Source organism: Triplophysa rosa, linkage group LG2 (genome assembly GCF_024868665.1).
Source record: "Triplophysa rosa linkage group LG2, Trosa_1v2, whole genome shotgun sequence".
Taxonomy (NCBI): domain Eukaryota; kingdom Metazoa; phylum Chordata; class Actinopteri; order Cypriniformes; family Nemacheilidae; genus Triplophysa; species Triplophysa rosa.
The window spans coordinates 13,794,020-13,809,027 of NC_079891.1; the positions used below are offsets into that span (position 1 = coordinate 13,794,020).

Here is a 15,008-nt window from a genome sequence, read left to right on the forward strand (position 1 = left end):
TTTAATACCATTTCTTTTAATAGGGGCAGGCAGGGACATGGCAAAAATTCACACTCAAATTCTCATTTCTCATAATACATATAATGGTAACGCAAATAATTAGGATTATGTGCATAAAATCTCTCTAAAAATCACATCATTAGTTCTTCAAATGTAGTTCAATACTGACATCTGCAGGCGGTGTGTATACTACCAGTCAGTACTTTTTTACAGACTTTTTTTAGTCATTTAAAAACATTACTCCTATGCTTAATAAAGTGTTCTTTTTAATCTTATTTCCAATGAAAAGGTTCGCAGGTAGCCTAATCTACAAATATGCGTCATGTGATAACACTTGTGGTAAACAAATGTTGTCTATTTTGTTTTGCAGGATAAAATCCAACAAATATTACATTTAACAGGCAAAACGTTTGGTTAATACCTCAAATATGATCAAATTTGATATAATAATGCAACAAAAAGTACAATAACTGAGATTGGCGTTAAGCATTACATATATAAATGAAGTACAATCTTTAAATAAACTTTGATTAATGTAACAAAAATATAGTAATTTTTGTCATTTTTAGTAGTATTGTAAATAAAAAAGGAATGCAATTACAGATTTGAATTCTAGGCAAAATAATGGGTAGATTTTTAATGGATTTTGTCATTTTTGTTTATGAATGAAAGCATGCAAAATGATTCCTTTCACAATAATTATGGAATATAACTTATTAATTTATTATTAATAGCCCAACGTCAGTTAACAGTAAGATACATTAAGCATTTTGTAACTGTATTACAGTTCTATAGATACTAAAAAGGCATTTTAAAACAGATTAAAGCATGATCTTGAGAAATTTATGTGATTTTATTCTAGTATTACTTGGTTGAATTGTTGATAGTTTAAGGTAGATGGTGTTTATAATATCTGACTAAGAAATATAGCAGAGGGGATTTGAGTTGTGGACTAAAAGCCTCAACTTCTCACTTTTGACTGTGCCTTAGGTCAGGAGGGGCGTGACGCACCAGCAGGTGGAGCCGCGTCATTCAGTCTTCTGCTGCAGGCAGCGCTCAAATGAGCTCAAAGGGGTTTCACCAGGTTGACAGGCAAAGGAAGAGAATTAGTAACCGACAGCGCTTGATGGCAGTGGGAACGGTGCTTTGCTGGGGACCAATGCTTTGACAAGAGGACCAATTCGTTTTATCATCTCTTGACACAGCGGAAAGAAGTTTAAAATAAGTGTAGGGAAGTCCGAGCGCAGCGTATGGTTGTGTCTTGATCAGTAGAGTTTCAGTGGCACGCGAACTGAAGCAGGATGTACCATGAAGACGGCGCAAACTGTCTCAGACCACGATATGGATGTAAGTAGCGCAATGTCAACTATTTTGTGCGCAAACACACAAAAATACATGCATGAATGATATTGTTACTTGAATAAACTGGGTTCCATCGCGCTTGGCTGTTGGCAAAAGAATAGGTGGTACTTAACCAATATCTATCGCCCGTGATCAGTGCGTGGATGGTTTGGGTGGTGGTTTGCCATTCACACAAATTATGTGGTAGGCCTAAGTGTGTGATATGTGTTGTCAGGCCTTGATACAGAACAGATATCATTTAATATTTAACAACCAGAATTGGTCTACTGTTAGGGTCTTTCAATAGCCGATTATGTACCTTTTTAGTCTGTCACGATTAAGTCAAAACTTAGAAATACAGTGCACTTCAGTGCAAGCATGTCGTTTGAGGCTTGCAAATATTCTCCTTGTTCTCTCTCTCTGTCCTGAGGTGAATCTCTGATGTTTCTGTGACATATCGTTGTCCCAGAAAGTTGCTTGTGCACCCTTGGCATAAGATCTCATGCTGTGGCCTGCTCATTGGGAAGCTCCGAGAGAGTTTTCTCCTGTTAAACATTACCTTTGCCCTTTGTAAAAGCACCTGACACTTGGTACAGTTGAAATATTTAAGGAATTCTGTTTGAGGAGTTTATCTTTGCAGAATTGATTGCACTCACACACTGTTGCTGGTTACAGATATCATGAAAGACATGTGAGTGATGTAGAAACTGTGACCCTCAAGTTATGTAACACATCGATTTTGCCATAACCTGCTGGTTTGTTGTGTATCAAAAATAGATAGTTTGAAAATAACTAAGTCTATCACCAGCATGTCTATCTATTGAGATGTACTAGATATATACTTTTTGCCCACTCTTTATGTAAAGAGTATTTTACTTATGTCAACATTGACATGCATGTTGCAGTCCAGCCTAAACTCATGACAAGGCCACTGGTGATAGGTTTCATACTGCTACCAGGGTGTTACCATATGCTTTATTGTTATGTATTTCCTAAATTGTTTTGACAAAAGCATGTTTTTAGATATGAGCCTTTCTCATACTTTTTTATGCTTGACATGTTTACACCACAAACAGTAGTACTCCAATACCAATTGCCTTTTGCTGTTTGACAACATCCCACTTTGTTCCATTCTATGACCAAATTTTACAGCTTCACTTGAAAATCTGACACGTGCATCATGATGTGTCTGAGGCCTTTGAAGAGTTTATTTTAAAACAGTATTAACCTTGACAGTCAGAGTACAGGAAATGACATCATAGTTGTGAAACAAGGATGGAAATAGTTGTAGAACTGCACAGTAACTTATTATCATGTACTGTAGGCGTGAACTGATGTGAATGATTTGACGGCTGCAGTTCATTTAAAGACCTTCACACTCATTATAAAGACAAAGTTCTTTTCAAAAATTGATTATTTTGTCATTATTTGAAATTTATTGAAAGGGTAGCCCCTTGAGATGTAACATTTCATTTTCAAGGGGGTCCCAATGGCACATACTGTACAGAATACAATACAGAATACAACAAATACACACAAAAAAGGAAAACACACAAAAACAAAACAAAAAAGTATTTACTCACCCCGGTGGCTTTCTCAGACTTTCAGAAATTTCAAAAAGTGGTTGGTGGGGATTGTGACCTCTTCTCAAAATTAATGGTGGTGTAGTTGCTGGCACAATTTACAATATTTTTGTCTGAAGTGGTACTTTGCACTTGCATCTTCATATTGTTATATTCACACCTAGATTGCTCTGTTATTTTAACGAGAAACCACTTCTGTTGCCATGTTTTCAAAATATTGAGGTTATTGTCTGTGGGACTGGGACAGATAAAAGTGATAAGGCAAGCCTACGTAATGAAGCCCCACAGAGGCTGGCAACAGGCAAGCCCGAGCCTGTGCGTCAGGGTGAGAAATTTGCAGAGCTGTTTGTCATTACAGAATTGAATCTCATTTACTGGAACAAAGGCCAGCATGGGATCGTGTGTCAGCAAGATTAATTATTACTAGATGAGTGAGGATTGTGAAAACAGTTGGTAGTTGGACACAGCCTTGTGCTCTGACTGATCTGATGTAAATATGTCTGAGCCTTTTCATTGCCGGTCACAGCGTCATAGGTTCCCTATAGGTACCACCTTACTTTGGTATTTTGGAGGTTACTTTTTGACTGAACAAGCTTTGGCTGAGTCATAATAGGTGTCGTAGTTTACCATTTAATTGATGTTTCAACCAAGCTTTATCAGACCAGCAAGATACACAGTATATGGGGAGACCGGGGGGCAAGTGGTCACCTGAGTTAAAGTTCAATAGCTCTAACTTTTCTGGAGCTACAACTGAGCCGGGAAAGAAAAATTCATCCAGTTTTTTTAAAATGGTTATATAGGTATAAATAATCAACAATTATTCATTCTCTTTTAATAGAGAGTAGTTTTTATTACGTCATTGTGTGAATCAATGAAAAACTGCAATATTAAAATGGCTCTAGACTGCAACCAAATTGGTCGCACTTTGCGACTATTTTTCCGGCCGGTGCGACCAGTTTTTCTTAATGGTCGCAACCATGTGACTGCAAAACTGATTATCAATATATATAATTTTTGAGCGTTATAAATTTAATGCACAGAAATGTTATATTGCAAAAGCAGCGCATCCAGTCACTCCAATTCGTCTCTCCTCCTTCAGCCATTCGCTTATCTATTAGTGCCCCCCCAAAGACATAATATGCACGGGTGCAGAGCTGTGGTAAGAGACGCATTTAATGCTATTGATGATGAAGCGGAAGGACCGACACAGCGGAGCTAAAATAAACATGTTTTGCCTGCAGAATACAAGAATTTCCCCGGCCAAGGTACAAAACAGCAACGATAACAAATTGTGTTGCGTGTATTGTATGCAGTGTGAAGCTAATACTGGCTCATTCAACTTGTTTGAATTTCACAACAGTAACTCATAATGTTATTCGGTGATGTGCATGGCCCCATGTGCCCATATGAACTCCCAGCAATGTCTGGGCATACTCCTGAGTTCTGATGAGATGGCACATGGTGTCCTGGGGGATCTCCTCCCAGACCTGGATCAGCGCACCACTGAGCTCCTGGACAGTCTATGGTGCTACTTGATGGCTTCGGATACATGAGATTCCAGAGGTTCTCAACTGGATTTAGGTCTGGGGAACGTGAGGGCCAGTCAATGGCATCAATGCCTTCATCGTCCAGAAACTACCTACAGACTCTGGTCACATGAGGCGGGGCATTATCATGCACCAGGAGGGCTCTGCACTGCACCAGCATAAGATCTGACAATAGATCTGAGGATTTCATTGCTACCTCTCTGTAATGTTAGTCTAGCCCGTAAATACCCATTGTAATATTAATGGGATCACATATACTGAAGATAAAATATAATGCAGTTTTCATTACTTTGGTTTAGTCACAACATAGGCTAATTCCTAGTTACGTTTAAGTTAGTCCATAGTTTTTATGTGTAGTTTTAATGCGTAAAATGTGTCAAATTAAGGTGTAGTTGACCTTCTGAGACTATACTACAGTAATACACCATTTCTGGAGCAGTTTGTTTTGGTTGCTTTGACTGCTAAATGAAGTGGGCTGGTTTTTAGTGTCATGAAAATGGAGGCAGAAAGGGTATGTACTGCAGTAGCAAGTAATGCTCAGCTTTTGGTAGCCGCAAACAGTTTCACAGTACTGAGAGTTGAGAGTAGATATATACTTTCCCTAGATACTTTCATGTTCTGCTGACAGCAATGAAAGAGATACTGGTTATTTCTGAATGTAGTGTCTTACACTACAAATGTGCACATTGTGTCAATTGCACAAGTACACACACCAATTCAATGTTTTGACTGGTAGAATTTACAGGGGTTTATAGTGATGTGTTTCTGAATCAGTTTTTTTCCTTCATCTCATAATTATTGCTTGAGCACTTTTTCAAGTCCAGTGCTGCTGAAAGTCAATTCATTGGCTGTGTGACGCACAGATTCTCAACATCTGTAGAGCCTTCACACAAAATGAAATTTGTACATACCAGGAAACACTTATAAAAAAGATATTTTGGTTGCTCTCATTGGTCACTCAAGTGATAAAAGAACGGTGTTGTATTTAATATAAGAAATAAACATTTCAAAATGAAGGTTGATTTTAATTATTTTTTAATATCCTGAAGATTTTTAAAACAAAAATGTCATCACATTTAGTAATACTGTAAATTTTATATACTGTATTTGGCCATATTATAATGAGCTTGAATACATAATTGAATGAAACTACAGCTTAACAGCCTTCACAAAAGATACTCACATTAAAACTGGTCTTTTGGTTGCTTTTTTGGCTGTGGTACAGTAAGCTGATTAACCTGTGAAGGAAAATGTCACGCTCAGCATTCTGATGTGTTATTTTACCAGTATGGAAAAAAAAATTCTGTCTGTAGGGTGCTGTATTCTCCAACTACAATTTTTTCCCTTTTTTCCCACAGCCATTGTGGATGATGAGAGGCTGTCGGCAGAGGAAATGGATGAGAGGAGGAGACAGAATATTGCTTATGAATACCTTTGTCACCTAGAAGAAGCCAAACAGTGAGTGAAAGTTGAAAAAACTTTGTCTTATTTTGCCTTATTCATACTACAGATAGATGTCCCGCTGTAGTCATAGGACCTGATAAACCTATTAGATTCATCACTGTAGACATGGAATGATGATTGTTATGTGAATGGATCCTTTCTAGCTTTTGGCTGTGTTCATAGTGTGAATCTGTAGCCTATTTGTTATCAGTCAATATTGTTTTAGGCAGAAGCAATACAAAAGGTGCACATGGTTTCTGTTTGATGAAAATAATGGAAAATATTGTGCTGCAGTAGTACGGTATAATATTGACAGTATTTTCCCCAAGGTATCTATTTTTTATCGCTGTTAGCACACTATTCAGTGTGGTTTCACAAAGCCAGAACCATTATTTCCCATGCGAATTGTTCCTTATCCAGTCACTTTACATTGACAAGTCTTTCAGAATGCAACGTAAATACAGCTGTTTCTCAAAAAAATTCTCAGGTTATGAGCTCACTATATTGTGTGCATGTCTAGTACATTTTCAATAGTCAGGCCTGGTATTCATTTTGCTGTCAAGACAGAGAGAGCAGTTAAATGCATCAGCGGTCATTTGTATCACTGGAAACTTGACCCACATCTGATGAAAGCAGAAAAGAATGTGAGGGAGTATTACAGCATGCATTGTTCTGAAATGAGATGAGGCGTTCAATGCTCACTTCACTTCTCAACATTTGAAAATTTGATCAGTTCCTTTGATGACAAGATGGTGAAACTAAAAAGTTACTTTTTTAAGTAATGAATCAGTTGTTATACGTCCTTGATTTCCTGGCAGAGTAGTTGGGACTATGACGTTGTTGTTGCAAGCCTTTGTTCCTGGAATCCTGTCATGTTGGATCAGGATTATGATGCTGGCCGCTAATCTGCCTGTTAACGAAACTACACTTGTTATTTCTTTGTTCCACTTAAACATCAGGAAGCACCACTTTTAATCGCTTTATAGTATGGACAACTTCAGTTTATCTCTAAATATAAAGATGGGATAGGAGAAAGAATTTCAACATTGTACAAAATTACTTTGATTTTTTTATTGTTTCCATCATTATAATAAGCATGTAGTCTGATAGACTCTGATAGGTCAGTAAACTTATAGCAAGATGCAGCTGTAGCACTTTTCCCTAAAACTGGAAATTAAACTTTAGATTTTTAATTCGAACTCTATCTAATAATTATCTAGTTATAAATGGTATTGCTTTATACAATTATACATTTGTGTATACCTAGGTGTATAGATACTATGGATTTGTTGTTGCATACACATACACCCACCCCTTATTTCCAGTCCTGTGACTGGGAGACTTTGTACCTGCTGACTTAAGCAAATAAAGCATGTGTTATTTTAGATACGGGGATCCAGTTAGGAAACTTTTTCCATCTCTAATTTTGTCATTGTGTGTGTCTCGAACCTCAGATCAGTTGTTAGTTAAAGGGTCACATGGATACCATAAATCTAAGGGTATTTGAAAAGAGTTTATGTAAAGTGTATTTTGGTTTAGATGTTAAGGGTCTAAGGGTCATTGTTTCCTTTTTAGGCACAATTATATGTGTAATTTCTTTAGAGTAGTGCTCCAGTAACATCTTTTCCTTCATCATATTTCCAGGATGTAAGTTGCTGCTGGTCTGCTTTTAGTACCAAATCTGGAAAATGGGAACCAATCCTGTTTAAGAAAAAATTATATTCAGTGTTATTGCCACGATTCTGGTCACTCAGTATATGCAACGTCTCTTCAAGGCAAGTTGCAGTTTTACTTACCGCCTGTGGTTCCGACTCATGGCCGGGATCTTTTATTGCTGTGACCGCTCCACAGTGTAATAAGTCAGAATGCCTGAAATAGCATTAGACATCACCTTTAAGTATCACAGGCAGCTATTAATGCGTGCCGCATTGAAGACTTGGAAGTAAACGTCCACTGCTATGATTGGATAGCAGTTTGCGTTGTAAACTTAGTTGGAGCCTTTTGTGAATTTGGTTAGACACCATGTTGCATGTTTGTTGCTTGGTCACACTAAATAAAAATAACAGTGAAAGAAGTCCTCACTTTTGCACATATGACACGGGGCTAGCCGCTCAAGAGAGCCCTTCGCTAAAGTGACAGAGTTGCCAGATCTTCACAGAAAAAATAAGCAAATAAAGACAAGACAAAAACAAACCTTAAAATGCAAATTGTTTATAGATTTTATAAGACCAAAAATTCTTAAAATCTGCAACAGACCATTTATTAAGACCTAAGTGCCGAGTGTCAGGAACACACTCAATTGCAGGCAGCAGTTCAGGGGTTTACAAAGGATTTTTATTAAACAATAAACACAAAACAAAGACCCACGGTGGGGTATAACAAGACAAGCAGGGTAAAGACAGGACATAGACTAACTAAAACTAAACTGAAAATAAACAACACTAGACAAGGTAGACATAAACACTTACTAAACTTGACTGGGGTTTTCACAGCAAACAGGAACACAGCAGTACACAGGACAATTCACACAGTAAACACAGGCTACATCAAATACAATGCACGAGCACAAGACAATAGACACGAGGGCATTATATAGGGAAGACAAACGAGGGATGATAACACAGGGCAGGTGAGGGTAATGAAACACAGCAGGGAAGCAATACGGGAAACGAGAGGGGCGGGGTCAATGACGAGACACGAGAAAGCACATGGAATATTAATATATCATATTAATAAACAAACCATGACTTTCTCACACTAAACACAAGCAGGGCTCTAGACTAACTTGTTGCACTGGTTGCACTGGTGCGCCTAACTTTTTTTCTTAGGTGCACCAGCACAAAAGTTAGGTGCACCCAAATTTTCGACCGCATCGCATTTAACACTGCAGTTTTACAAGTTCACTTTTTTTTAAATCGCAGTCGATATAGGCAGTATTGACTTGTAAATGATTAACTAACAATCTGGTCAACATAAAGTTCTTTATTTGAAGCACAATTCTACAAGAAAGCAGGGCTCTAGACTAACACTTGAGAGAGGTGGTTATTCAGTTGGTGGCACCAGCCCTTAATTTGATAGCACCAGAGTCGTGGGGTGAGGTAAGAAAAAAGAATCACTAAAACTTCATTAAAATGTGTTTAATACATTAATAAATCAATTAGAAATTAATACAAATCATTGTTTATGATTGAATTATTTTTATTGTATATATAAGCTCTCTTTCAACACTTTACCATATTTAAAGCACATCTTTCTTAAAGCTACTTTCTTCCTTTATTTGTTGTGAACGACTCCTATAAGAGAACACAATTCCTTTAATATCAGTGAGTGTTTTTGGGCCCGTCCGTTGTTGTTTGATGAACATTATAAACAGAGATCTTTATTATGCTGCTGCCCCTTTAAGAGCTTGCGCAATATACAGGAACAAGTGTTTTGTTTCCCAACTGTTTGGTCACGAAACAAACTGAATACCTTTACAAGGTTTCTTGTTAATATGGGAATTTTTAGGTTATTTTGTGTTAATATGTCCGTTTCAGAGTAAGAAGGCGTGAAAGAGAACTCCGTTTAGTAATTTGTGCTCTGACTCTCTGGGCGCGCGCATATCTCAAACAACCCGCGAGACCTGAAGGCTTTTAGTGATTATTCTTCCTGAAAGCTGCATTGATACACGTTTGGCTTCTATCAATAGCGACTCACAAATAAATAGTATTTAGCATGATGTATAACGTTTTGTATGCTTTGCAGTATTGTTTGAGATCTTTATACAATAGTTCAGTGCTTAAAGTTTAAACGCGTGTTTCCTGCATTAGCTTCACATGCATACAATACTTGCAACACATTTCGTTATCTTTGCTGTTTTGTACCTTAGCAGGGGAAATTCTTGTATTCTGCATATTTATTTAAGTTGCAAGATTGAGCGCTTCACTCGTCTGCTCTTTCGGTCCTTCGCCTCTTACCCGTGACCCGCGAATTACGTCTTTGGGGGCGGGGCACTGATAGATAAGGAATGGTTGAAGGAGGGGAGACTAAAATGAGTGACTGAATGCGCAGCTTGCGCAATATAACATTTCTGCGCATTAAATTTATAATACGCAAAAATTATATATTGATCAGTTTGACAGTCGCACTGGTGTGACCATTAAGAAAAACTTGTCGCACTGGCAGGAAAATTTGTCGCAAAATGAGACCATTTAGTCGCAGTCTAGCGTGTCAGAGCATTGGTTATGATTTTCGGACGGATCAGGCCTTATCTTAACATTCTTATCGAAAAAGTTGTCAATCGTTCTTTTCATCTTCTCTCATCATCCACGGCTACATCCACTCTGTTTATCTGACGGGCCTAGGCTACTCACCTCTCTGTCCGACTGCAGCACAACATTTTCAAACGTACACACACATACAGGACTATCTGGACCACGGCCAATCAGAGGGGGGTCCGCCCTTCACTATCTCTGATTGGTTTAGACCACGATATGGGCCTAATGTGTCTGTTGTTGAACCACAGGGAGACTTTTGCAGAGACTTTTTTCCCTCGAACGGCTGGTCGCACCGGTGCGACCTCTGATTTTTTTAGTCACACCATTGAGAAATTAGGTCACATGTAGTCACACTCTAGAGCCCTGACAAGGGATCTGTCATGATCCTGCCACAAGACTAGAAAATCATGAACATGAAGGCAGGACCATGACACCGAGGCTTTTTGATCTAAGACCAAACAACAAGCATAAAGCGCTTATTAATAACAAACATGGCAACACAGCAAAAGAGCACCGTGTGATGTAGCCTTCCGAGCATAAACACAACACAGCGCATATCAGCAGTTTAGTTTAAACTGACAGACAAAACAAATCTTTAGCCGAAAAATATGTTGCTATGGTTACCAGTTTGTCAATCAGCACAAATGCAGGAGTGTGTACTATGTGTGGCTAAAGTCATTCGCAAACCAGTGGGCGGGGCTAGAGAAGTAGTCGTTGATATTTTTCTGTGGAGGCGGTGTTCAACCTGTCATAGATAGGTGCATTCCAGGACCTGGTGTTCGCTGAGCCTGGTGTCAATAACAGTTGTAATTTCAGTAACGAGCATTTTCAGTTCTGAAACTTACAGGATGTTCGCTTGAATACGATTCCCTCTTACAACAAAAGCTTGGGTTAAAATTGAAGTCTTAATTCATTGCCCCTTTAAAGTGATAGTTCACCCCAAAATAAAAATTTTGTCATCATTAACTCACCAAATGACAAGAGGGTGAGTAAATAAGACAGAATTTTCATTTTGGGGTGAACTATCACTTTAAGTGAGTTGTCCTTCCCCTTACTGTATATCATAATTGGTGGTGTATTCCATTGTAATAAACTATGCTCACAACTGCCCTGTCATCCAAACAGTTGCAGCGTACAGATCCATTAGGTTGTTAAATTCAGTAGCATAACAGACAGATAAATAGATGAAAAGTCATCAAAGAGGATAATGACTTCTGTGCCTCAGGAGTCATCCTATTCATCCGACAGTAAACTCATTTTCCAAACTAAATGGTATATCTGGCTTTTTTATTGCTCCTTGTTCTTTCCCCAGCTGAACTAATAATATCCCACAGTGTTTTTTTTTGCATTTAGTTGTCATAGTCTCAAAATCATTCATGCTTTCATGCACCCTTAACACTTGATTGAGTTTTTGTATGCACAGTATGTAAATCTCATCAGTCGACATGTTAGCCGACATGTTTGTTCGGACCCATGTGGTGAGCTTTAAATGTTTCTTTCAGCTCTGTTTGAAACCCTGTAGCCTAACAATCACAGGAAAGAGTAGCCTCAGGCCGGTAAACATCTCTCATGGACAGTGTAACAGGTGCCTGTATTGTTGGCAAAGTGCAGTGAGGACACTGAGAGGTGTGCACAGGGCTGGAAGTTTTTGCTCTTCTGCTCAAATTCAGTTGAGAAAAGACTGTTTCTGCAAAGTCATCACTAACTGATTGCATATGTCTTTGCATGATGCTGCGTCTTTGTATATATATATATTATACAGTATATACATCAATGTATTTGTCTATTCAAAAGCATGCTGCCATAAGCATTTGGTCTATAGAGAGCGGGTTCTTGTGGGAGGCTGGGGAATTGCTGACACAAGTCTGGACAGAATGTTTGCCTTGCCATTGTCATTTCATCTATGTTGTCTTTAATTAAATAAACCTAAAGAGGTGGATGCACTTTTGAGGAATGTAGACTTGGCCCATGTGAAAGAAAGCATCAGATATAAGAAATGTCATCATGTAGCCATCTAAGAGGGTAATAGATCCATAATAGGGCACTTCCACCTAGTTGTGCTGTACACTCATACAATAAAAGAAATGAAATAATCAGTTAAATAAATGAAAGAATACTTTTCCTTATTTTGGGAATGCTGGGAACTAGATCCACTGCTCAAGTTATGTGTATGAAGATTCATGGTTCCTTCACAAAATCAGTAAAGAAAGAATCACTGCAGGTTGCATCTCTGACCTCACCTGACCCTAAAAATCTAAATAACTCCAGACTATGCTTAAGGTCTCGGAATGAACTCTGCTAAGCTACACAACTCAGGAGTCACTTTGCAAATGATTAACCAAATTTTGCAAACGGCAGCATAGTATTGACATTTTAACTGACTCACTTAAACATAGTTTAACTTTGTTCAGTGTACTAGATTAATGTTCCTTACCTAGCCAGACCTGTTATTTCTACAACTGACTGAGCCCTTATGCCGGATAAACTATACAGTATCAATAAAACAGATTATTTTTCTGATTAGGAGGTGATATAAACACTGGATTGACGGAGACTTTGTTTTTTTGATAAAGGGCATTGCGGTTTGGGAATGTTGTCGCAGGGGGTCCTCGAAATATTATAATTTTGAGCGCATGAATGTTAGCGGCTGCCCTGGTGAAGGGTGGATACATTGACTGGCCGTTTTTACATTTACAGCTTAGGTGTGCTCAGAACTGGGTGCAAAAATTGAAGGTTTCAGTTTGCTTGCTTCAGGTGGGTCCAGCGCCAGTTAAGAACCTGCTATTGAGATGCTGAGAATGCTATCGAATGGGCATTCTCCAGTTACTACAGATCTGGAAGTATGTGGTTATTTTCAGCATTTTTTGGGGAAACTTTTTCTTATTTTTGAATTCTTGAATCTGAATTTGATATTAATGATTAAATATTGCATCTGTGTGATACTTAATTCTGTCCATCCACATTCAAACAGGCCCAGGTCACGCCCCTACTGAAGAAACCCACATTGGACCCCTCTACTACCGACAGTTACAGACCTGTCTCTCTCCTCCCATTTATTGCAAAAACACTTGAAAGGGCAACTTTCAACCAGGTGTCTTCCTACCTATCCCTGAACAAAGTACTGGATGACAAGCAGTCTGGCTTCAAAACAAACCACTCCACTGAGACTGCACTGCTATCGGTCACAGAAGCACTGCGGCTAGCCTAGGCGAAATCTAAATCCTTGGTCCTGATTCTGCTAGACCTATCTGCAGCGTTTGACACTGTCAATCACCAGATACTGCTAGCAACCCTGTCATCTCTAAGAATCTCAGGCTCTCCTCTCCGCTGGTTCAAATCCTACCTCTCCGGCAGATCCTTCAGGGTGTCACGGAGGGGCTCGCTGTCCACTGCTCACCACATGATCACTGGGGTCCCTCAGGGATTGGTGCTTGGACCGCTGCTTTTTTCCATCTACACGGCATCCTTGGGACCCATCATACGGGCACATGGCTTCTCGTATCACTGTTATGCTGACGACACCCAGATCTACATCTTGTTTCACCCAGGCGATACCACTGTAGCAGCTCGCATTACAGCCTGCCTAGAAGACATCTCAGCTTGGATGAAAGAGCATCACCTCCAGCTGAACCCTGCAAAGACAGAACTACTCGTGTTTCCGGCACACACCACGGAGCAACACAATCTCACCTTCCAACTTGGCAATACCACAATCACTCCTTCCAAAACAGTCAGGAACCTCTGAGTCATATTTGATGAACAGCTGTCCTTCAATGATCACATTGTGAAGACAACGCGGTCATGCCAATATGCCTTATTCAACATTAGAAAGGTTAGACCCTATCTCACTGAGTATGCGGCACAACTCCTTGTCCAGGCCCTGGTAATCTCAGGGTTGGACTACTGCAATGCTCTCCTTGCTGGTCTTCCTGCAAAGGCTATCAAACCACTCCAGCTGGTTCAGAACGCAGCAGCACGCCTCGTCTTCCAACAGCCCAAAAGGGCTCAGGTGACACCCCTTTTCATCTCTCTCCACTGGCTACCGGTTGAAGCCCGTATCAGATTCAAGTCACTAATGCTTGCCTACAGGACTATCACTGGATCTGCACCGTCATATTTTCACACCCTCCTACACTCCTACACCCCATCAAGATCCCTGCGTTCAGCAAACCAGCGGCGTCTTGTATTGCCTTCCCATAAGGGCAGTAAATCGCTTTCCCACTCATTCTCATTCACAACTCCTTCCTGGCGGAACATTCTTCCTAACTCGGTCCGGTCAAACACATCTCTCACAACATTCAAAAAACTATTTAAAACCCATCTCTTCTGTGAATACTTGACAGAAAAATGAAAAAAAAAAAAACTCTCTAACTCTAACCCTTTCTCTTTCTCTCGACAAGTAGTGGTCTAGCTTTTGTTGAAACCAGTAACTTTGTATTGGCACCTATTGTATTATTGCTATCCTGTATGACATACCGCTTATTGCTCCCTGAACTCTTTGTAAGTCACTTTGGATAAAAGCGTCTGCTATATGACTAAAAGTAAATGTAAATGTTAGAATCTGTTTTACCAAAACAGGTTTCTGGAAACCCTGCAGTCATTTGTCTCTCATTGAACAGTTTCTCACATACAAAATTAAAGAACTCCGAGCATGTCTGTTACTTGAAACATATTTTGCTTGTCTAATAAACTTAAAACAGTGTTTTTCTCATGTTTGATCATACTGAGAGAGAGGATATTTGATGTGCTGTAGGGTAGAAGTGTTTCCTTTTTAAGCATGTCCTTTTAATATATATGGAATAATCTGTAATTTCTGATGCAACACAGTTGTTACCAGA

The 15,008-nt window shown here is 39.1% G+C and overlaps 1 protein-coding gene and 1 long non-coding RNA gene across 2 annotated transcripts in view; one reads left to right on the top strand and one right to left on the bottom strand.

Annotated features, from left to right (window-relative positions):
- The first annotated feature begins 1,067 nt into the window (after positions 1–1,067).
- The window catches only part of iqgap2 (IQ motif containing GTPase activating protein 2), a 62,407-nt gene continuing 48,466 nt past the window's right edge, over positions 1,068–15,008 (top strand). The window contains exons 1-2 of the mRNA XM_057328956.1: positions 1,068–1,347; positions 5,830–5,929. Coding sequence (XP_057184939.1) covers positions 1,302–1,347; positions 5,830–5,929 — 146 coding nt within the window. The 5' untranslated portion in view covers positions 1,068–1,301. The remainder of the gene's footprint in view (positions 1,348–5,829; positions 5,930–15,008) is intronic.
- LOC130551396 (uncharacterized) lies at positions 7,579–10,112 on the bottom strand. Its single transcript, XR_008962589.1, has 3 exons — positions 9,778–10,112; positions 7,711–7,783; positions 7,579–7,615 (listed from the first exon to the last, which is right to left on the bottom strand). It is a non-coding gene; the product is annotated as an uncharacterized LOC130551396 (long non-coding RNA).